We start from the raw sequence: 22,478 nt of genomic DNA on the forward strand, positions 1-22,478 counted from the left end.
ATCAGGCAAAGGTTATTGATAGAAGCAGAAGGGTGAAACCTAACAATGGATCTGTTCATTATCCTTTGCCACCTTAAAACTCATCTTTTCATATTGCACCTGAGAGTGGTACACCCTGTCTACACTGACTCCCACAATTCATCATCAGAGCTGCATTTGATCTTGCTGTTCACCAGCTGTGTTATTCATTCTGTGCCTTGTAATAAATGACTTACTTCAATAGCTAATGATATAACAAAATATTAATATAGGGCTCTATCTCAGCAACTATGTAACTGAGTTTAACTAGGTTACAGTTGCCTATGGAAAATGTGATGGTTCATCATATAAATTATAATATGATTATTGTACAGTACATGCTGTATGTGACTCTGGGTAAAGATGTCTGCAAAAATGTCAACAAAATCACACAGAAAAACTACATATTTGGAACTGTACTATATGTCAGACCATAATTCATTAAAAATCCATGTAACAAGAAATGGAGGTAGTGTAAATAAAAAGAAATCCATCCTAAATGTAATCTCCACATATCTCTACAATTCTCCTGGCTTGAATGGTACAGCTGGAAACTCAATTACTGCCTTTCTTCAATAAAACATTTTTTTTAATGTTCTGCAGCCACCAATGTACACTAAGCAAGCAGATTCCATTTATTTTATCCAACCATCAAACTCTGCTGTAGCATATGAAATGAAATCTTACTCCCGCTTGTACTGCAAACTCAGTTTTAACCTGCACAGGATACTGAAATTCAGCTCTCGTTTTTCAATTTTTCTAGGTAAAATGTGTTTGCAGCTATTGCAGCTAAATGTGAGTTCCATTTTCTAAAAAAAGTGTAATGTTTCAACGCTTAAACAATGATTCAGTTTTGTGTTAAGTTAAAACATAGATGGCAACTTTATTAAAGAAGATAAAGAGTCCTTCTGACCACAGAATACCCATTAAGATCTGTGTTTGTTTCTCTCAATGATGCAATGCAAACCAACACCCCCCCCCCCACTGTTTCAGACTGTACTTACTCTGAATGTTAGGGCTGTAGGGGTCTTTTATCGGGATGGATGGATCTAAAACCCTGTAAATCACCTTGAAGAAAAAGAGAACAGATTTTCTCATTAGAAGGGAGAGCAGTGAAAACGTACTAGTCAGTGCTTCCATGCAGAAACAATAAAGTTTTAAGATGAGACCAGGGCGTGCAGTTCAGCAGAGCTCTCCACATCCTTACTGCCGACTTAAGTCTGTCAAAAGGCCATATTTAATTTTCAGACACCTATCTGTATTTGTGCTGCTCACCTCTCCCTCAGTAGAAGGTTCGATGTCTGAGTACCTTGACTCGCAGATCACGTCATCCACCTTGCGCTGGGGACCCTGGGAGATGCCAGGGAAGACGCTGGCACAGTCATAGGCAAAGTAGCGGTACACCTGCCAGGTGCGCCCAAAATCAGCTGAGCGTTCGATCAGCATGGCCGCAGGGCGAAACGTCTGTCGAAAAAAAGAATGGCCAGGATTCACAATATTTCTGCTTCAACTGTTGCTGTTTTCCAGTACTGTCTTTGCTATAAAAATATATATTATTGTACAGCACCATGACACATAGTATAAGTAGACCTCTAGGTGTCGTGTATAGCATTTTATTCATGTATGGTCATTGAAACGAAACAGTGAGAGAAGCTGATTTGATAATGTATCCTTCATCACAGCAACAGTTTACCACTCCTCAACAATGAAATAACCGAGCAATAGCAGCATCTTTTCCTCTTTCTGGGAAATGGTGTCAGGACAGATAGGCAGATCTCTGCATTGGCAGATTTAAATTCTCCAGAACGAGGTGCAGGAACAAGACTCAGGGTGACTGGAGCAAAGACTCACCTTAAAGGTCATGATGAGGTGAGTGAAGTGGAATTCAGCCTCCAGGTCCAGCTGGACACTGACTTCAGACTTACCTAAAACCACAAACCAGACATGAGAATGCCAGCCTGCTTTTAAAGTTTTAATTAGCATTATTAACTGAATCACAATGGGGAAGCCATCTGGTTATCCCTTTTGCTCTAAGGACTGTTATCATTTCTTTCATAAAATAAAGATCATATTCTGACATCAAAGATTACTTGGCTTAACTTTCCTACTCCCACACCATGACTATCACATATTTCATCCACTGGGCACATGAGCTACTGATAGCATCCATCCACAGCTAAATGTTTGCATAGACAATCATGAATATTCTGCACTGTTCTATACTGTAGTATATTTGAGTGAGCTTCTCCTCATCCCACTGTCCAAAGCTGTAGACAGAATGAATTTATGAGTTCCAGAGAACATGCACTTACTGTGCTCATTACAATTTACAGCATGATTCTACAGTATGTCGTGTTCATGTTGAAATGTCGTTTAATAACTATGCTGCCGGCTATGGGAACAGTTAAGAGTTATGATCCATCTTAAGTAAATACTTTAAAAAATGAAATGTCTGTCTATTAAGATTTGCCTGGAAGGCATCTTCAAACGGGAATGTAATTCATCTGATAAGATCTTGCCACCCATCATCTGAGGACAGGAGAGACTGCACTGAATATACTGTAATCACTAAATTTCTCAATCTGTGGTCACATTAGTCAAAGTAGGAACTGTAGGGATGACTGCTAGTTCACCCACAAATTTGTTGGATTATACGTTTTAGCATCACTGGTATTATTCAAAAGACAGGGAATAAATTTTAAACAGCATTTACAAAAATCTATAGCTTTTATAATGAGCCATGAACCGTGGTTAACATGTGCTCATGCGGGACCAGAAAACAGGAAGGAAATGTTGGCTTTTTTTTGGAAGTCAGGCCCATGAATGGCGCTATTTTTCCACTGGTTGCTCCTTTATAAGTCCCCATGTTCCTAAAAGCACAGTCATTACGTTCCGAAGCTCCCCGACAGAGAGACAATGATCGGATTGATCTCTCGGGGCAGCCCTGCCATTCTTGGCACCTCGTCCCGGCAGCGTGCCTCCAGCCCGGAGAGGCCAGGGAAACGGCGGAATCTCACAAGGACAAGGCCGCATTGACAGAGCGGCAGAAGCTTCTGCAAACAAACCCCACCGCGGCAGCTGCCCACAAGGGCACGGCGCGGTGGCATTCGGAACAAGACCCTTGAGGTCACAAGCTCTGAAAGCCTTTTCTGTAACTGACCAGCAGATCGTTTTGGAAACCACTTAAATCAAACAGTCAATAAAAGTGGCTATTTCCAGTGCACTGACCTTTATAATGTTCAGTACAGTTCATCGCAATGTGAGGGGCTTTAGCATGGATATTACTGTACATCTTTAGTCCCTGTTTGAATGTGGGATTCATGAGGAGTACCATTAAAACTGACAATGAAAACCATATTACATTGTATTAAATATACAGGGGGGGGAATCAATATGTCTAAATTATCCTTCCCTCTGTGATCTTATGTGCAATAGACTGGTGTTCAGCTTTGTGCCATGTAATGAACTGGTGTTCTATACGGTGCCCTTTGATAGACTGGTGTTCTACCTGGTGCCCTTTGATCAACTGGTGTTCTACCACATGCCCTGTGATAAACTGGTGTTCTACCATGTGCCCTGTGATAAACTGGTGTTTTACCATGTTCCCTGTGATAAACTGGTGCTCTACCTGGTGCCGTAAGATAGACTGGTGCTCTACCAATCGCCTTTGATCAACTGGCGTTCTTCCATGTGCCCTGTGATAAACTGGTGTTCTACCATGTTCCCTGTGATAAACTGGTGCTCTACCTGGTTCCCTGTGATAGACTGGTGCTCTACCAATCGCCTTTGATCAACTGGCGTTATTCCATGTGCCTGGATAAACTTGTATTCTACCACATTCTCACAGAATCACCTTGTATACTTTTAAGAATGACGCTGAGTTGCTGCTTTTATCCAGGACAAGTAGATTTCAAATAAGAAATGGATGGATTTCGAGAAAAAATGCACCGTCATGAGCAACAAAAAAGCAAGCAAATCTTTTTGCTTTAATGTCACAGTTTTGTATTTTTTTCTAATCTGAACATGAATGATGTTAAACAAAGTACTGTACATGGAAAGGGGAAGTACCCAAATAAATATGCCACAGTGAGACATCGGAATATTTCTCTATGGGCGTCTTTTGGACGAGATATCTGTTAGAAACCTTGTATACCTGCAATGCTGTCACTGCATTCGTGTTCAGTGCAATTCAAAGACGCCCTTTTTAAGGTTGTGCTTAATGCTGAAATGAAGCCTAGTCTGTAATTAATAACATCTGTGTTAGCTCAGCAGCATGAGTAATTGACGACATGGTGCATTTCTGTTCGATACCAGGGACAGTGCCTTTGAAGTGAATCCAAGGGCTTTTAATAGTGGGCTGTTGTAGTTCGCAGCTCAAGAACAGCAGTGAAGAGCTGTCAGGGGCCAGACAGGCTCCAAACTTACTGAGCTCTCCAGCTCCAAAAGAAAATCCTCTCATCCCCTGTCTCATCAGTTTTTTATTTAGAATCACCAATTATTTCTTTTATATCCATGCAATTTGTGTGTTTTTTTCATGCTTACAGTAATAGTCCTCACCACTGTGCACAGAAGAGAACTAGGAAGTATGGAACGATTCTTCCGACTAACTTCTACCACTAAAAAACTACCACCATATTTTGATACATCACAGGTACCACCACACTGTACTGGGGGTGCAGATTTGATGGGACAAGAATAACATCCCTCACCAGCAGCACTACATGCATGCAAATGCCCAGGAGGCCACCAGTGGTCACTGTGTTCCTAAGAGCCAAGGGGACATTGACTGACTATTCCCACCCTACCTTTGGTAGTGTTCAGCCAACTGTGTGCCAATGCTTGGGGAATCACAGTTGGTTAATGATACAGCCCAGGGTCAAACGCATAATCACAAAACACCTTTATTGGTTGAGCCACTCCAGTTTCCTAACTTCACTGTGCTTTCTATTTATTTGTCAATGTACCGAAAATCCCTCGAAAATCTCTTGAAATCAACTAAATATGAATTAACTGTAACGATTAAACAATACACTGAAACGTTTTTTAAACATGGTTTAGAACTGTGCCTTTGAAAGAATAGAGTATTTTTATTAATGTTTTTATTCAATTTTACTCTTTTAGATTATTATCTATTTTCTGTCTACTATAAGTAAGATATTTTGCTGTTTTTTTAGATTATGTACAACATTGAATCAAATCTGGGAAAGAGATTTACTGTATTACTGTTGACATACTCATAACAATGTCAGTGGAAATACACACGAATAATGAGGCAGTAAATGTAAAAACGTCAGACTCGAAGGGAATTCTAACTCAGCCCCTGAAAGCTTAGACACGAGGCTTTTTAATGTGAGAAATCCTCAAGCATTTCATTGGCAACAGGTGTGAAAAGCCGCACAAACCAAAATTGCTGACCATTCTCAGACTGCCACCAGGACTTCTTGCGATGTGGCTTGAAGGTGGTGATGACATTCTCAATGCGGTGACTGATAGTGTTGTATACGGGGTCATAGGGTCGCCTTGAGTCACAATGGAAACACTTCTTCTCATCCTGAAGACACAAGACAACAACATGACAATCTATAGGTAAAACCTTTGCCAATGCAGTATCTTCTGCTAGTTTGCTTTTAACTTCTAGATATACAAATCTGTTTTTGCAAATTATAGTTCATACTATATATAGTACATACAGTATATAGTAGTATTTTTGCTCATGATTGTAACAGGCCCCTTCCAAATGTCTTGTGAAGGAACATGCACTTCTCATTGCGAGTATAAAGCTGATGTTTAGGATTCCTCTCAACGTAAATTAAATTATCAGTGTTTTAGTCCCCCTAATTTCACAGTTATTGTGAGATGTGAATGAACACAGGATTAAGCAGTGACTGCATCAATGGATCGAGGAATTTTTTTCATAAAAATTGCATAATTATGTTTAGTATAAAAGGCCAGTAGTCCCATAAGCTTTACTATCCAATCTTACAGTCAATAAACTTGTGTAAATTTCCAGGCAAAATGAAAAAGAAGATTAAACAAAATATTGGAAATCAAAATACTGTAATTACGTAGATACTTTGTGGTAACTTTCATGAATATATGTCAGAACAGCAAGTGGAAGTCTCAGTTCTCCAGGGTAACTTCTACTGTGATGTTTAACTAGAGCTGTTGCCTAGGTGACGTGAGGCCCAGTGAACCTGCCTGTAGGTGGCTGACAATGCAGTAGGGCTCTTTCCTCCGCAGGCCACAGGTGGACGAGGCCTTGAGATTCTTCTCCCTGCCCACCAGCAGGTCCCCAGTAGCTGGGTAACAGCTGCCATGGCTGCAGCCATGGGCCAGGTCAGGCTCCTGGGCAAGACAGCTGGCCAGGGCTGAAACAAAAAAAGAACCATTACCTCCACTGTCCCGGAAGACAGACTGGATTGTTGTGCCTAACATGAAATAGGAAATGACTGTATTTCAGGATTATGTGAAACTGCTAAGTAAATCACAAGCCAGATACTGTAACCTTGTAGTTTCAAATCATGGAGATAAATTAGGTGGTTTGAAAATTGCAGGCAGAGGACTGTGTGGGAGAAATGCTAAAGTAGGTGTGCTAACTACTTTAGATATACAAAGATTGTTGTCCCTTAATAAAGAGAATAATGCTACAGTTTTTTATAATATATAGTATAATATAGTATATTAAATATATATATTATATAGTATAATTTAAAAATTGTTAATAAACTTGTTTGAATGTTTGAATGAACTTTCAGACAGACAAGTTCAATGGTTAAAAAAACACATTTTAGAAAACTATAACAACATACAGTAATAAGGTGTAATGTAAAGGGTAGCAGAACATACTCATTCTTTCTATACTGGATTCCTATTGCAAACCAATGGGGTTGTTTCGATGCAACTGTGCAACTCAAATTCATAACCAGCCACAAATGAAACAAATTCTACAAATTAGCTTTAACAGTACAGAAATCATTCACAAACAAAAAAAAAGCAGCTTTCAGTTAGGCAGATAATGGTTATGTGCCCTATTGAGGGGAAATGATGAACTCTGACCTTGTTTCCATAATGTTCTATAAATCATGCTCACTTCTCTCTTTTTGCAACTGATAACCATCTTTCCTGCTCAGAAACACTGGGAGTTGAGGTACTAAACAAATAGCAAATCTTTATTTCATTAGATAAATCAAATGAGAAAAAAAATATTTACAATGTTGACTCTGAGAGTATCTGTTTATACAGTTTGGCGTGTTGATTGGAAAATGAAGCACTTTGCTCAAGGGCACAACAGCAGTTCCTCAACTTGGATTCAAACCCACAACTGGCCAGTAACAGGGTCAGAGACCGAGCCATTCCTCCCCAATTCTTTGCAATGCAGAGAGGTGGAGTGCCTTAAGATGATACTAACATTTAAGACTTTTTTCTCAATTATGTTTCTTAAATATTACAAGGTAGCCACGATAGAAACATAACTTTTTACATTTTTTCAAGAATAACAATGAGATGAAGAGGAAAGAAATGAAAAATGAAATTCAGGAAAAGAAGAGAAAAAAACAAAAAGCACACAAGTGCAGTCACAGCTATATCAGGATTTACCATAAATAAGTTCACAGTGTAATTATAATTAATGGTTTTAATATAATTAATGGTTTAAACTTATATACTTAAGTAAATGATAAACATCCATTCCCATCAGTTCCTCTTGAAAAAGCCCTTAATTATGGTCCCAGTTCAATTAAATTGAATCTGAGATCAGATCTGTAGACATAGGAAGACCACATTCAACACTAAAAAAAACATTAAAATTCAAAGCAAATGATACTGAAAGAGACACTCTCAAGTAAAAAGGCTAAAATTCTTGCTTTATTACTGGCAGAGTTGAATTAACCATCCCTGAGCTCTAACAACTGCAGAAAGCTTCATCACAGAACAGGAACAAAGCCTAATATTTATATTAAAATATTAAATATTAGAAAATATCTTGAGTGACCATGAAATCAGTTATGAATCGTTGAATAAAATGACACCGAAAATATTTAATCAATCTCGTTTATTTTTCTCAAAACATATGATAAGTTTCCTTTGATGCTCAGCATACTATTGCAAACTCTACAGAATACAGGCATTCAACACTGAAGGTTTCTGACAAACACACCATTGTGGTTTGCAGAAAAATACAATACAGAAGTTGCCCTTACAGTTGACAAGAGACGGCAGATCCTTATTTTCTCAGCAGCTTACTGCCTTAGAGAGATTAGCAATGCCGCAGCCTGAGTGTTTTAAAATAAACTTTTATGGTGCTAGGCGGATGTTAAGCATTCCAGTCTACATCCTGAAATACATTTCTTTAAAGGGTCTGGGGCGTGTAGCAGTCTAGCAGGGTTAGAAGGCAGGGGATGGTAAGGGAGATATCTTGTTAACATAGTTCCTGACAGTAACAGGTGCTCCTAACGTTGAACCTGCTGGAACAAGTCTGAAATAGGAAAGAGGAACAAAAAAGGTCTAGCTGTTCTGGTTCCTAAGTGATTCAGCCAGCGAAGGTGTTCTTCAGGCCAACCCTGAAGAGGATTCTTCAAACAACGGCACAGGATTGGCCGAACGCAGACTTGGATGGCCATTAGTCCTCCGGGGTTTCCTGCAGGTTTCAGAGCAGCAATGATTTCTGGGAGCAGCCTGGAACTTGCATGTTGGCAGAGATGTCAGCAAGAGAGTGTTGCTCATTCAGTCAGGACTAGAGTAGGTCTACTGCAAGGCTCTGAGGACTCAGCAGCATGTGATGAAGGGATCTCACAGAGTGTATTGAAGGAATGTCCAGTACAAATTCTTATTCTCCTACTGCAGGAAAGACATTGAGGCACGAAGCCATATGTTGCATGAAACAACTTAATGCCAAATAAGATCTGCATTAAACAGAATAATAAAAAAGAAAGGGGGGGCAGTGATTTGCACTGTCTCATGGCACTGGGGCCCTGGGTTTAATTCCAGACTTAAGTTGCTATCTGTGTGGAGTTTGTGCATTCTCCTTGTGTTTGCATAGGTTTTCCCACTGTCCAAAGATATAGTAGTAGGTTATTGACTTCAGGGAAAATTGGCCCTGGTATGAGTGTGTGCCTGTCAGTGTTTTTTGGCCTGTCTGCCCTGTAATGGACTGGTGTCTCATGCAACCCTGAATTGTCAGAAGTGGTTAGAACACAGATGGATGGATAAAAAACAACCAATATGCTAGCTATATTATAGAAACAGCCATAAAAGTCTTGCTCTCCAGAATTTTTATATTGAGCCTTTTGAGTTGCTAAAATCTAAAGTCCTGCCTGTGACCCCTTTCACACAGAATTCGCTGAATTGTCCAACATTTATCTGAAAATGTAGAAAATGCATTCCTCCTTTTATATGCAACTCAGCTGACCACTGCACATCCTCCCAGATTTGCTTTCTTTATCACGAGTATTCTGGAATTCAAAGGGCACAGCACAGACACCAACCAGAGGGAGAACAAACCACCGGCACTGACAAACCACCGTCACTGACAAATGAAAAGCTGCTGGTGCACAGCCAAGTCATAACCCACCCAACCCAGAACACGCCCACCTCCCTCACCCCTGTGGCCCTCAGACTAATTCTGAGCCTCCACCAGAGCCTGAGAGGCAACTGGTGAAGGGCAAAGTCTGGACTGGAATCCGATCTCCTTCAGTAGCAAACTCATTCTGCACGAAAGAAAGAAACGTTCAGCCAGGTGACTTAACAAGAAACCCTGAGCATAACGATCTTTTGCTTTCTATTGTGAAGTTGCCACATTCTATGAAAAACTGACCAATGCAGATCTTCACCCAATCTTTTCCCAGATCTTTACCCTATCTAAAGTAAAAGGATGTTCAATCTGGACAATCGGAAGCAAGCAGGATAGCTCAATAGAAGAAAGGACTCCTGAGAGAATTTCTGAAACCTTTCCATGAGTTCTCCAAAGGGAAAGCTCACAGTATAACCAGTCTTACATTTAAGAGCATATTAGGCTTTCAGCTCAAATCCTCTGCTTATTTCACATTTGAGCATATTGTATTTGATGTGCCTTGCACTCTTACGCAGACTGTGGTCCGCTTTCACAGAAAACAAAACAGAAGACATATAATGCTCTTTGTGTTGCTGACCTGGTACCTGTGTCTGTACCCTGACCTGCCAGTCGAGTCTGAAAGCAAATAAAAAACCTGTCTTCACTTGCCTTCTTTTCTTAGCTATCAAGATAGACAGCCCTTTTCTTCCTTTTCGGTTCTGCTAGTCAAAAGATCAAATAAAGAAAGGAAAATCAACAATGAAGACTTCCTCTGGCATTCCACTGAGTAAAAAGAACAAAGGAAAAGGCACTTATCCCGAAACAATAGAAGATCTTCTAAGAAACATTTACCAGCTTTGTTCTCCGTTAATTTTCCTCTCGTTACTAAGGATTAAATGAGAATAATTAAGCAGACCAACTTTTATGGGTTTCAGAAAGTCAATTTAAAGGAAACAAAAAATACAACAACTCTACACTACATCAATCACAGCTCAATTGTCCGTGATTACACGTCTCAGAGGAGCATGACTCTTCAGGGCAGTTTCACCCAATAAATTACAGTGCAGTGAAATTGTTTTAAGATAGATTCACAAAAGACTTGCCAGTCAGTTCTAATGGTCTTTTGATTGCTCATACGGATACAGTACATACAATCTAATACAGTATGTGAATGTTAGTTCTCATACACAGATAAACTATCAGTTCTGCCATAATATTATCTTGGTTTCCCTCCTGTTTAGAACATACTTCCTTGACATTTTCGGTTCAGTCCAAATTACTATAATGACAGTGCAATCAGGAATCTTGTTCAACGATTATTACTAATTGCTGTGGCTTCTCTGTACAATACGTACTAAAAAAATAAAGTAAGTTAAATGGCCTGAGTTGTGCAGAAGGCATGTAAATCTCTTCCTTCCTTAAGATTAGGCTCCGCTTTAGGCACACCAGGTCTTTGGAACACTTTCTTTGAGACAAAAATGAAACACGATGCAACATGATATCTATTATTATAGCTGCTACTTAGCCAATCAAGGCTGCAATTTGGGCCTGCACAGTGTGCTGTGTTGTTACTGTATATCCGGTTTCTCTTCTTCTTTAGAGATGGCACACCAATTCTAAACCTACAGCTACTCTTATCAAGTTCCTTTCCAAAGACATTGTTCTTTTAACTAGCTGATAAAGAGAAATAAAAAAACAAATACCCTCCCCCCATAGCACACACACATCATAGTGAATGTGTCCATGAAAAAAAAACTGTTTATCAGATTTTTTAAATAAATGTGAGTGTTGCAACAGTATTCTTATTTTCCAGCTTTTTCAACTCCAGCTTGTTAAACATCCTGCTGAGTAGGACTTTACTCATTCACTGTTGTAGGTGTGCAGCTTTGACAGCTTAATAATTTAACACCGATTTAAAACCCCTTTCTATTTCTTTACTAACTCCATTGGGATGATTATTCCAAAGTCTGTTTTTGCTGGATTAATTTTCACTATGTCCCATTATAACACACAAAGCACAAATAACCTAGAACCATGCAGCCAGACTTGGATGTGTCAGGTGCCTGTAGGCTGCAAATGAAGACAGACCGCTCTGAACATAAAAAAAAACAAGTCACACATTTTACAGCTCATGATATATAGTATATTGTAACACTTCAAGCAAAATAACTGAACTAAAAAGATCGCAGTGCTTCACGTCCACTGATACATGAACAGCTGCTTTTCATTTTATTCCTCCTACAGTATATCGTACAACAGCCAGTCAAATGGTTCTTCCTTCTTGTCCTGTATAACAGTTCAGCAAGAGAAAGCAGAGTCAGTCAATTGTTAGTATTCTTTTTACCCATAAATGGGCAAATGCTGAGGTATGCAGCTCTCTGCTCAGCTGAGAAACACCTTCAAACCGCGCTCACTTGGCAAAGTAATAGCACTGGCCAACATACCATCTGTTCTTAACCACTTTGGCAATAAAAGTGTTGAATATAATGAGAAGGATGAGGATTTGGAGAAGGTATATATCCTCAACCCATACGTTATCTCAACTAAATATCTGGGTATGCGATAAAATTCCAGAGTAACATTGTTTTCCTGAATTTTTTCGTCAGCCACAGGGAAACTGCATTTTATTATTTTATTATCAAAAGACTGCGGCAGACATCATTAAATGCTCTGGTGAACAGATCTGAATGTCCAGAAGACAAGAGGTGAATCTGATTTTAAACAAATTTCAATGTCTCAGCACAAGTTTTCAAATGGAACTGGGCAAAACCGAATTACTGTACTGAGCCCTCCCCTAACCTACTAGTCTTCCCAAATATTCCAGCTAATCTCCCTGTCAGTGTGAGAATTTGCACTGCAAATATGATAAAGAGTCAGTCTTTGTGGAGGGCTCACCCTCTGGTATGTGCGGTTATTAAAGCTGAGAAAGCAGCCTGGCCATAATCAACAGAATGGGATTTAAGGAAGCATGAGTTGTATCAACTGTACTCTGAAGGCAGAGCAGCTGTCTCTGCTGTGTAACAACACAGACCAGGCCTTCTTCCAACAAAATGCGTTTCTTACCATTCTTTTAAATCTAGTCCCTTGAAAACGTCTGGACCCAATAATCTGCATTTGAATGTTGCACAGCTATATGACAAGTGTCATTTTAAGAAAAACTTTACAAAACTAAAATCAATGAACAGAGTTTAACTTCTCCAATGTTCTTCCAGTTAGTTACATTTTTATGCTGCACATCTTTGGGTTTTCACATTCCCCCAAAAAAGGTTCTTCTGCAGACCAGTTATTTACAGACAAGTGTGACAAGTGGATGACAAATTCAAGACCAGCTGGGAATCTGTAGAAGAGAGCTGGTTAGCTGTCACTTACTTCCTAAATAGCCAGGGACGTCACCTCGGATAAAAAGAGCAACTCTTTACTGCCCTGTTTGCATCGTTTCTGCCTCCTTTGTTTAATGGGCACCTTCTGAGAGACTTTTAAATCAATTTTTACTCAGACCTTGGTGCCCATACATTTGGAAAGAAACGCTTAAGTATTATTCATATCTAAGTTTTTTTTACAAGCCAGCAGAAAGAGTCTGTGTGCTGGGAAATGAGCGCTATTGGCTTCTGTAGGGACCTCCTGGGATATATGTAACCCACTTGTAGTCCAAGAAACTTTGAATTGTGCTTCACAGATGCTGAGCACAAATGACTAACTTCAGTAAAATTAGAAAATTCACATTGCCCAGAGGGATCGGTTTGACATCAGCATTGATTATATTCAGGGGCCTCCTGCGTAGCTGAACTGGTAAAGGCCCTCAGCCAAATGCAGGCTGAGATCGATGGACATGGGTTACAATCTGGATTGTGCCACTAGTCCACTGGGATTCCCCAAGGGCAGGGTTGGATTAGTTGGCTGGTGATGAGTTCAAAGTGGGAGGGAGGTGAAGGTGGGCAGATCGGAACAATCTGCCGACATTTCCTCATTCACCCTTGAGTGTGGGAGCTGGGCTCGTAGCTGGAGACCCAGATGTGAAAAACACACAAATGGCTATTCCACATTGGACCGGAACAGTACAACGAAGATAATTGGTGATTCTAATTCTTTTTAAAGACAGTGTTTTTGTTGGCAATCAACCTGACAAGAGTCAAATGTTGGCTTAGCGTTTTTTTTCCATAAGCAAAGGAAATAAAAACTGGGACAGAGATAAGTCACACTCATTGCCAAGCTTCTACTTCCAATAGCTTAGCAATATTTCCCTTGTACAAGTTAAGGGATTAGACTACACTGATGATAACTGGGGAAATAAATCATGTATCAGTCTTTCACGGCTGCATTTTCAAGTATTTGATGAATTAGAATATAGTGGGTAGAAAGCCTTGAAAAATTCAGTAGACATCTCCAATAAAAGAAAATGATATCATACCCAGAGGGAAAAAAAGATTTGATTTTTACTTTGTTTTTACATGTGTTTAGTCATGTCAGTTTATTCCACCACGTCCACCTCAGCTCTTACCCCTCTCCTACTCCTCTTCCCAGCACCACGATTTATTGAATTTCAATAAGAATTGTGAGGTTTCAGGGAATAACTGCTGTGGGAGCAAAGTGCAATGCACTCTGAACACTGGTACTGATACTCTGTGCTTCATCAGACATGGGAAAGTATTGGTCATGAGCCTGGCAGACGATTGCAAGAACATTAATGATTCCACAAAAAAATACTTGGAAACACATAGTGCATTGACTGCCTTTTCTAGATATTCCTCTATAGACATTAACAAAATGTTGCATGTATTCACAAACAATATGCCAAAACTTTGGCAATCAAACTAACATGAAATCAAAAGGAAAACATACATCTGTATTTAGTTTCTGCAACAAAGACATGCTTTGAACCTAATCAAATGTCCATATTTGTGGTCAAAACAGCCTGCAGGAATAACGTAAAAAGCAGCCTTCTAAACCAAATAAAATCATCCCAATTTTCACAACGATGGCGGATACCAGTCATTCCACATGGTTTCATGAACAATACTCCAAGGAAGATGTTCTCATTAGAAACAAACAGCCTATCTGTATTTTCTAAAAGCCACTCGCACCAAAGAAATGCAGGCTCTTTCAGCAAGGTCTGTAAGCTGATGTCACTCATAAATTTGCTGTGGAATGAGACGTTGAGGAAAATGGGAACATATTGGTCTCCCTCTTCGTCCCTCTGGGATTCCAGGATTTATGGAGAAAATCCCATGACCTCATAAAATCAAAGATGGAACCTCTTTCTTTTCGTGGAGTAGCAAGTCACTAAGGAGTTTTACAGGACGTAGCAGGAAACCCATTACCCACCTGTGTAAAAACACAAGTACCATTTACACTGTAGAATAGTGCAGAGCAAATGTGACTGGGGTACCTCTCACTAACTAATCTATTTTAAGATTTTAATGTCGTCTAGCGATTGCATTGTGTTAAGTGTAGTGCACCACATCTGTATTTCTAACTTCATTCCTTCCTGGAAAATCTATTCGTCAAATCACTGTGAGGAGAGAGTGGGTTTTTAACTAGATTATCACACAATCACAACTCTTTTCCTTCTTTGACTACACCAGCATGACTCCTGCTGAATATGAAGATACCAGTAAAACCTATAGGCCTACAATGCTCATTTACTGCAAATACCAACAATAAACACTTATTGGTCTATTCCAGGAAATATTATTTTAATGTCACCCTTGCCTCAAGCCTTTGCATCTCTTATAGGGCACACAAACTTATCGGATAGCAAGTTCATGAATGACTTTATTTGAATTATTACCTAGTTTATGTACTGTACTAGCTAATTTCTGTAACTTTTACTGTTTCGGTGTTCCTGTTAGTCCTAAAACTGAAGAAGCCTACATCTTCAATGAAATATTAATTTGCCACAAATCAGACTTACTGATGCACATATCCATGAAGCCCTGACACTGCATGTGGGGTTTGTTGTAACTGCGGTGAAGTGTCTTAAAACTCTCTTTGAAGTCCACGGACCCCCTCTTAAGCCCAGTGAAATATAAACAAAGACATAATTGACGTGCACAGACAATGTGGAAAACACTGCCTCACACATGGGAGTATGGCAGTATAGTTTGTTGACACATTTGTGAACATATTGAATGAGCCCAAACCAAGCAATAAAGCTTTCTGGACCACAAGCTGTCAGTGAATGCATTGTTCTAAATAAGGGTTATATTATCCTATTGTAACCCAGGACATAATTTAATTCTTCATGGATGGTTTTGTGAAATAAATGGATTATTTAAGACCAAACAATGCAGAAGAAAATAAAAAATTTGAAAGTAATAGAATCAAAACAAGTTTTCTGAATCTGTAAAGAGAGCACTGTCATACAAAATTAACATTTCATCTGACACTACAGTCATTACTCATACAGTATACAGTATTAATTGATAGCAAATCAAATTTGACCTTTTTCTTTCATTCATCTTATTATTCTGTTTGTGCTTAATGTACAAAACACAGCAAATCTGGAACATAATGACTCCACCATAAAAGCACAGCCCTTCCAAGAATGTAATAGTCTCGTCAGATCCTAATGATTGGGATAGAGGTATGAATATATAGAGGCTATTTGGTGTAGCTCGACGAGCTGAAAAACAGCTGCCTGACCAAACCCACCTCACTACCATAAGGAATGAGCCAGGGAGCTGCTACATGGGTGTAGATAGAGTGCAAGAGAAACGCACAAAGTTAAGTTCGGAAAGTGAGATAGACATACAGTATGCACATAGAAAAGCAGACATACTGTAGGTGAGATTCAAATTTAACCCACCTCCTGAACTTCTGTTATAAAATCCATTAATGACATACAATAAATTCAGCTGAATACAACAATAGGTGATTGGTTTTACAACATTACAACTTTTTATGCTCAGGATGGACCAGAGAAGACAAAAGTAAAAAAATACATAAACACGTGGGAGACTAAATGTGTTGGAAGACCTCCATCGAGTTTCTTGTCAATACTGTTAGTTTCGCACTGGGAAACACCATTGGACTCCTGAAAAGTGCAAAGATTCTTTCAACAGACACATACTCTAAAAACTAATGTCTGGGCAATATAACACCTGTTGTTCCGCTGTCATGATTTCCCTTGGCTGTCAAAACGTTACTGTAGTTTTTCAGGTTGACAAGAAGGCTATAACTGAAAGTCAAAATATTATACTGTCCTTTATATAGGGTTTAGTTCAAAATGCAGCATTTGGGTTATCACTGATCATGAAACCTTACAATCATAGGTAATGTGTTGAACCAAACAGCAAAATATCCAGATATGGTTAAAAAACACTGACAGCCACCGACTGCAAGAAAGACAAGGTGCTTGAACTAAAAGATGTATTTTATTACAATGGGCTACACATTTGTAGAACGCCAACAGAGCCCATTAACATGCCTTACAGATTATTTTGACAGAATATTTGTTAAATCATTTCACACAGCAGTGCTCTCTAACAGAAATGGTGTATCATTTACAAAGAGAGCTAACACGTATCTACTACTTTCTCTGACACTTAAAGACCCGAAGCATTAAAAATACCGCAAGGATGAAATATCTGTCTGTTAGCAGTCTCGTCTTTGAGCTCTTTTTCTTCTCCTTTCCAGACAAAGAAATTCAAGCCTTAAGGGCAGTTCGTAACAGCAGCTCCCTGCACATCAACAAATGTGCTCACTCTTCTCTGTTTCAGGGCTCTGGGTGCCTGTCCTAGTAACCCCAGTTCCGGAACCTTACAACCACACCATAAGATGACTGCTGTCGTAGCCTGCAGGAATATCCCATTGTTTTTGACTGGCAGATGTCTCACCAGCCCCAAGAGCATTCTGCGGTTTGTGGGCAACTGGTTGGTGGTTACCACTTCCAGCCACCCGAAGATCACATGCCAAAACTGAACCACTGAATTAAGAACAACGCAACACCAAAAAAAAGGATGCCAAAAACAGGACACAAAGGATCCTAATTCCAGGATGAAATAGTAAAGCCTTTAAAAGACAACCTCTTCTCTTTCATCTTTCATCAAATCATCTTACAAGCCAAGCAAAATCACATGTGTTTGTTCGAAATCCCGGAAGAGATTAATGAAAATCAGTGCCTCCCAGATTCCTCGTAACGGCAGCAACTGCGTATAAGTACATGTAGTTTGTCATCTCCAGTCCTGCTGAGGGACTATTTTTTGCAGGGCTATTTTTCTCTCTTTTAATCTAAAAATAAAACCTTCAACTGATTTCTCTTTTAAAAATTTTATCGCCGTTTTTGTTTTCGCTTTTGCTTTGCCTTTATTGCCCCACAAGGGAAAATTGCTAAAGAACACCATTGGTTAGGCAAATAAATGTTCCCTGCAATGAAAACCCATTCGGGAACAGCACATTCAGCGGAGCCCTATCACTCAGGCAACGCGAGGCATGCAAGGAACTCAGTTTAAATAAAGGGTATGAAATAACAGAAACAGAAACTGGGTTCTATTACCTCCGCAGTTTCGTGCTGTATTCTTAAAATAATACTGCAATCATCCTCTAAACACTCAGCGGTAAAGCATGGAAAAATCCTACAGCTTTACTACAGGTGCCAAAAATAAATTCTGAAAAGCACTGCTAGTAAGCAGAGCTGCAGTAAAAAAAAAAACTTTTTGAGAGTGCTACACATGGCCTTCAATACCGACAGTGTACGCCTGCTTCGAATTAGCCTGCACTGCTGCTCCACGAGTGATAAGTGTGGCTCAGAAGGAACAGAGTAAAACGGGCCTCAAGGAGGGGGCAAGAAGAAGGAAAAGTAGCACTGAGTGACATCTTAATGAAAAGCACGTTCCCAACAATAATCCACAGCCTTCCCAGTGTTGTCTGTTGTCTGTCACATAAAGCCTGTTCACAATTTATGCACATTGGAAACCCTCAGGAAACCACAAAGGACACTATTTCTACATTTCCAGAGGGACCTGTCCGCATGTTTGGATTTTTCCTAAATTATTGTGCACTAGGAGCAAAACAGGGAGCTCCAGATGGGAGCATGGGAAATCTTGAACTTTGGCAACAAAAGTGGACGACATTCTTCGTTTTCCACAGCTTTACTCTAGACATACCTGTGCTACCGATTTTCAAAAGGCTTTGCTGTTCAGTTGTGCTCAGCGTTGTTGCACTACATTGCTGAATCTTTTAATGTCCTTCCAGCTACATCGCCACAAAAGGACCTACACACCATAAACAACCCTTAGTCTGTTCCAGATCCATCTGCACTGTTAATCTGACACGAGAGACATCTCCAGGGAAGGGAGTTCGTAAATTCCACAGGCATATATGAACCAAATCCTATACAAGAGTGTCTTTAATGTCTTCACATGTTTGTGCCTTTAGAGAAAGTGCTTCTTGAGGGTTTTATTTGTGGCATTGTATTTGTAGCTGTTGGTGTATAGCACAATTGAAATAAAAACCTGGCACGGCTTTCACACCTCAGTTATTTCTCAGCTTTAGTGCTCTACACCTGCATTCCTCACCTCTGACCTTCGGGGTAGGCCAGGACATTTAGAATAACGAGGCCAATTGTCAAACAATGTGTCAACCTCCAACAACACTTTCCGCTGCTTTAAACTGAAGTCCTTTATGCCTGAAGAAGGCTTTATGGACTACAGAAAATATCAAGTAGCAGGAGGTTCTTGCCAGACGACTGACAACACTAAAATAAAACACACTGGGGATGCTATTTGTGGTAAAGCCAAGCTCTTGTAAACGGGCAATGAGCACTAAAGCACTGTCTGGAACTAGCCAACTCTAAACCCTCTGGAGTTCAAACAACAATCGCCCCCCCTTACTAGACAGTGAAAACGGACCATGCTGGTGAACTGCCAAATTAATAATAACTAAGGAAAAAAATAGTTCAGCCCAGCTATCAGAATAGTATGAAGTAAGCAGCCTTTCAGAAACTTTTCATTATTATTTAAAGCACTTCCTTTTGTCCTCTGAGGAGAAGTAACACACTCTAGTATCCATTTGATGTTCTTGTAAAAACAGTGTTTTTTTTATGTGGGAGAGAGCTGGCATTTGTTGAAAAACGGCTCACATTCTTCCACACAGGTGGCTATCTGGCAGCCTTGGTTAAAAGATTCCACAACGAGGCAAGGATTCTGAAAACTGGATCCCAGTCAGTCTTTTAAAGACACAAAGATGGGACAAGGCTGACTTAATGCAATAAAAAAGACTGGACGTCTGGATAGGAAAGTCTTTTTCTACCAAAAACTGTGGGGTAATTGTTTAAATGGCTTTTAATGCAGACTGACTTCTTTCTTCATGATCCCTGTCTTTACAAATTTAGTAAAGCCTTTTAAAAGTGTTGTTTCTCCTAATGTTATAAGAACAACCATAACCTGAATTAGTCCATAAACTCACTTGTTATTGTAATTCACTGTTGGAAATCCTGTCAGTTGAAAATATTTTATGACAAAACAGCATGCGAAGAAAGCACCTGGCTTTCAGAAGATCTGTGCGATTCACTCTTCCATTGTTTAAGTAAGATAAGGGTTTTGCTGCATGGCCTATTACTCTGTGATTAGGCAGTTCTGAAAATTTGTCAGAGTAAACCGTTGAAAAATAAATTGAATCCAAGTTTCTCACGGCGGATGATATGACAGCGAACTAAGAAACAGTGAAAGTTAACATAGTGCCAACTGTTTCAACGCTGCGACTGTTGTACTTGAGACACCAGAGAAAATGGATCTGTTCCGCGTTAAATTACCAAGACCTAAAAGCAAGATTTTAAAGGTGTCGTATAGCAATACTGCTTTAACGTTCTTACAGTATGCAAAGCCTAATATAAAAAGGTCTTGCATGCCGTGGGAACAAGCGCTTACTATCAAAGCACGCAGCTCAACAAGATGAAAACTTTTTTCCATCATGCGCATAAAACAATACCATGATCAAGAGACTGCTCTCGATAAGCAAGGAAATATGTAAAAAAACGAACTCATATATAATTGGCGCATAACATCTAAAAAGATTCTGTAACTGCATAGTATTTATTTTTCTGATGATTGTATCACTTACCACACAAAAGTAACAGCATCTGCTTCATCATTCTGACCTCCGCGATGCGTTATCAGAACCGTTCTTTTGTTTTCTCTGTTCAACCTGAAATTGAAAGTTGCAAATCAATTATGAAAGAGCGAGAACAGCTCATCATTGTTCATTGTTATTCGTACTCAACCTCTAGATTATGCCCTCGATTGAAATAGTATGCAATTTAATATTCTGTATTACAACTGGGAAAAAAAAGTAAAGGAAAATGACTACGGAAGCTAGAGAGGGAGAAGACACAATTTGTTCCGTAAAGCAATAACTGCGTTGCTTAGTATTCAGAGTAATGTACAAAACTGTTACTTTTCTTTACTTACCCGGGGGCCGTGATAACTCACAAACTTTCATCTGTACTGAAGTGAAGCAGATTGCTGTGTTACTTGAAGTGAGTCAAACTCTTTGACAAAACTTCTGAGCCAAAACTTGCAACATGGAAACTGTGCAGCGGAGCGGCGTTGTTCAGGAATGAACCTCGCTAAAAAGAGACTGATCTTGTGTGCTCCCTGTCACACGCTGAACTGCACTATTTGCTCCTAGAGTTCTGCGGGTAATAGCGCAGCACTCGTTCAAAGGTACAAATCTAGCAAGTGGGAAAGCAGGCAATGAATTAAAGCAGTTATATAGTACATTACATGTTAGTTTTACTTTCTCATTGATATATTTTGGGACCAAACAGATTACGTACTGTATGTTGGGAGGGACTGTAGAAAATCTGAAAATTCTGAAAATAGAATTGGGGAAAATTCTATTGGAAGTTTAACCAAGATGCATTGTGATGATAATCCGGGAATCTTCACTTTTGATTATTTAACTTGTTCTCATACAGTTTAATGTGTATATTATGCTTGTATAGATGTGATTCCAGGTTTGTACTGTACAGTATGTGTCAGAGGTGGGTGGGAGGCAATTTCACGGAGCCCTAGGTCTTCAGTTTTCTGTCTGCTTACAAAAGCTCCACGTCAGTATTTCGGAACTACCTTTCCTGTCGGGTTCCGAACTCCCGCATTTCCAACACCAATGCGCCTCCCTTCCCTTTTCATCGTCATAATGAATAAGCTGTTCCCCACCTCCTGCCCAGTAACAGGTACAGCGCCTAAAGAGGGAGAAAACAGTATTTGGGTCAGCCATACACAGCCTATTGAACTATTCTGTCAAAAACATACGTAGTTTATGTTCTTAAAAATAGCTTGAAGGTATCCAGTTCTGATAGGTTAAATATACATTTTCTTCGTTCTGTCTTTCCCCCATCAGTATGTACTGTAAGTATTACACGATAGGCTATTATTTGTGCCACCCATATCGCACACAGGCAGCACACATTGATTTTGAAAATCTCTAATTGGTTTAAAATAACTATTAGCATTTCCAATGCTTGCATAGTGTGGATCAGGAATAGCACGCAAAAGAGATGGTGAAACCTTTCAATGACAGCGGTTTAGCAAGTTGACATCCGTCAGAAATCCAAGAAAAAACATCGGCGTTCAACAGCTAAGAAAGCTGTTCCTGGGTGTTAATTTTTTTTTTGGTTTTCTGGCTATTCTTTTTTGGCCAGTGACTGTGTACACACATTCTATCACATTGATTTGAGTCTTATAAAAGCACAGCTTCGTTTAGTGATGTCGGAAATGTTGATCAAAAAAATCAGAATACTAAAACACACAGGATCACTAGTTCACCTGGGGGATTTGTGTATGACGCAAACTTAATCAGCAGCAAAATAGTGTAATTGCAGAACTGGTCATGTCCCCAGTCACCCTCTGGCATTTAAGAAGCTGTTACTGTAAAATATGTACTGTACAATATTCATAATCATTTACAGTAAACC

General features: G+C 39.5%; 1 protein-coding gene across 2 annotated transcripts in view; it reads right to left on the reverse strand.

Annotated features, from left to right (window-relative positions):
• Positions 1-21,111, reverse strand: part of lamb2 (laminin, beta 2 (laminin S)) — a 49,919-nt gene extending 28,808 nt beyond the window's left edge. For both annotated transcript variants that reach the window (XM_088916848.1, XM_088916847.1), the window contains exons 1-7: positions 20,971-21,111; positions 20,624-20,707; positions 6,217-6,386; positions 5,434-5,569; positions 1,870-1,943; positions 1,294-1,482; positions 1,023-1,086 (exon numbers count right to left, since the gene is read on the reverse strand). In XM_088916848.1, the coding sequence (XP_088772974.1) occupies positions 1,023-1,086; positions 1,294-1,482; positions 1,870-1,943; positions 5,434-5,569; positions 6,217-6,386; positions 20,624-20,654 (664 nt within the window). In that variant the 5' untranslated portion in view covers positions 20,655-20,707; positions 20,971-21,111. The remainder of the gene's footprint in view (positions 1-1,022; positions 1,087-1,293; positions 1,483-1,869; positions 1,944-5,433; positions 5,570-6,216; positions 6,387-20,623; positions 20,708-20,970) is intronic.
• Between the last annotated feature and the right edge of the window lie 1,367 nt (positions 21,112-22,478).

The sequence above is a fragment of the Atractosteus spatula genome, chromosome 5, assembly GCF_055471065.1.
Source record: "Atractosteus spatula isolate fAtrSpa1 chromosome 5, fAtrSpa1.hap1, whole genome shotgun sequence".
NCBI classification, from domain to species: Eukaryota; Metazoa; Chordata; class Actinopteri; order Semionotiformes; family Lepisosteidae; genus Atractosteus; species Atractosteus spatula.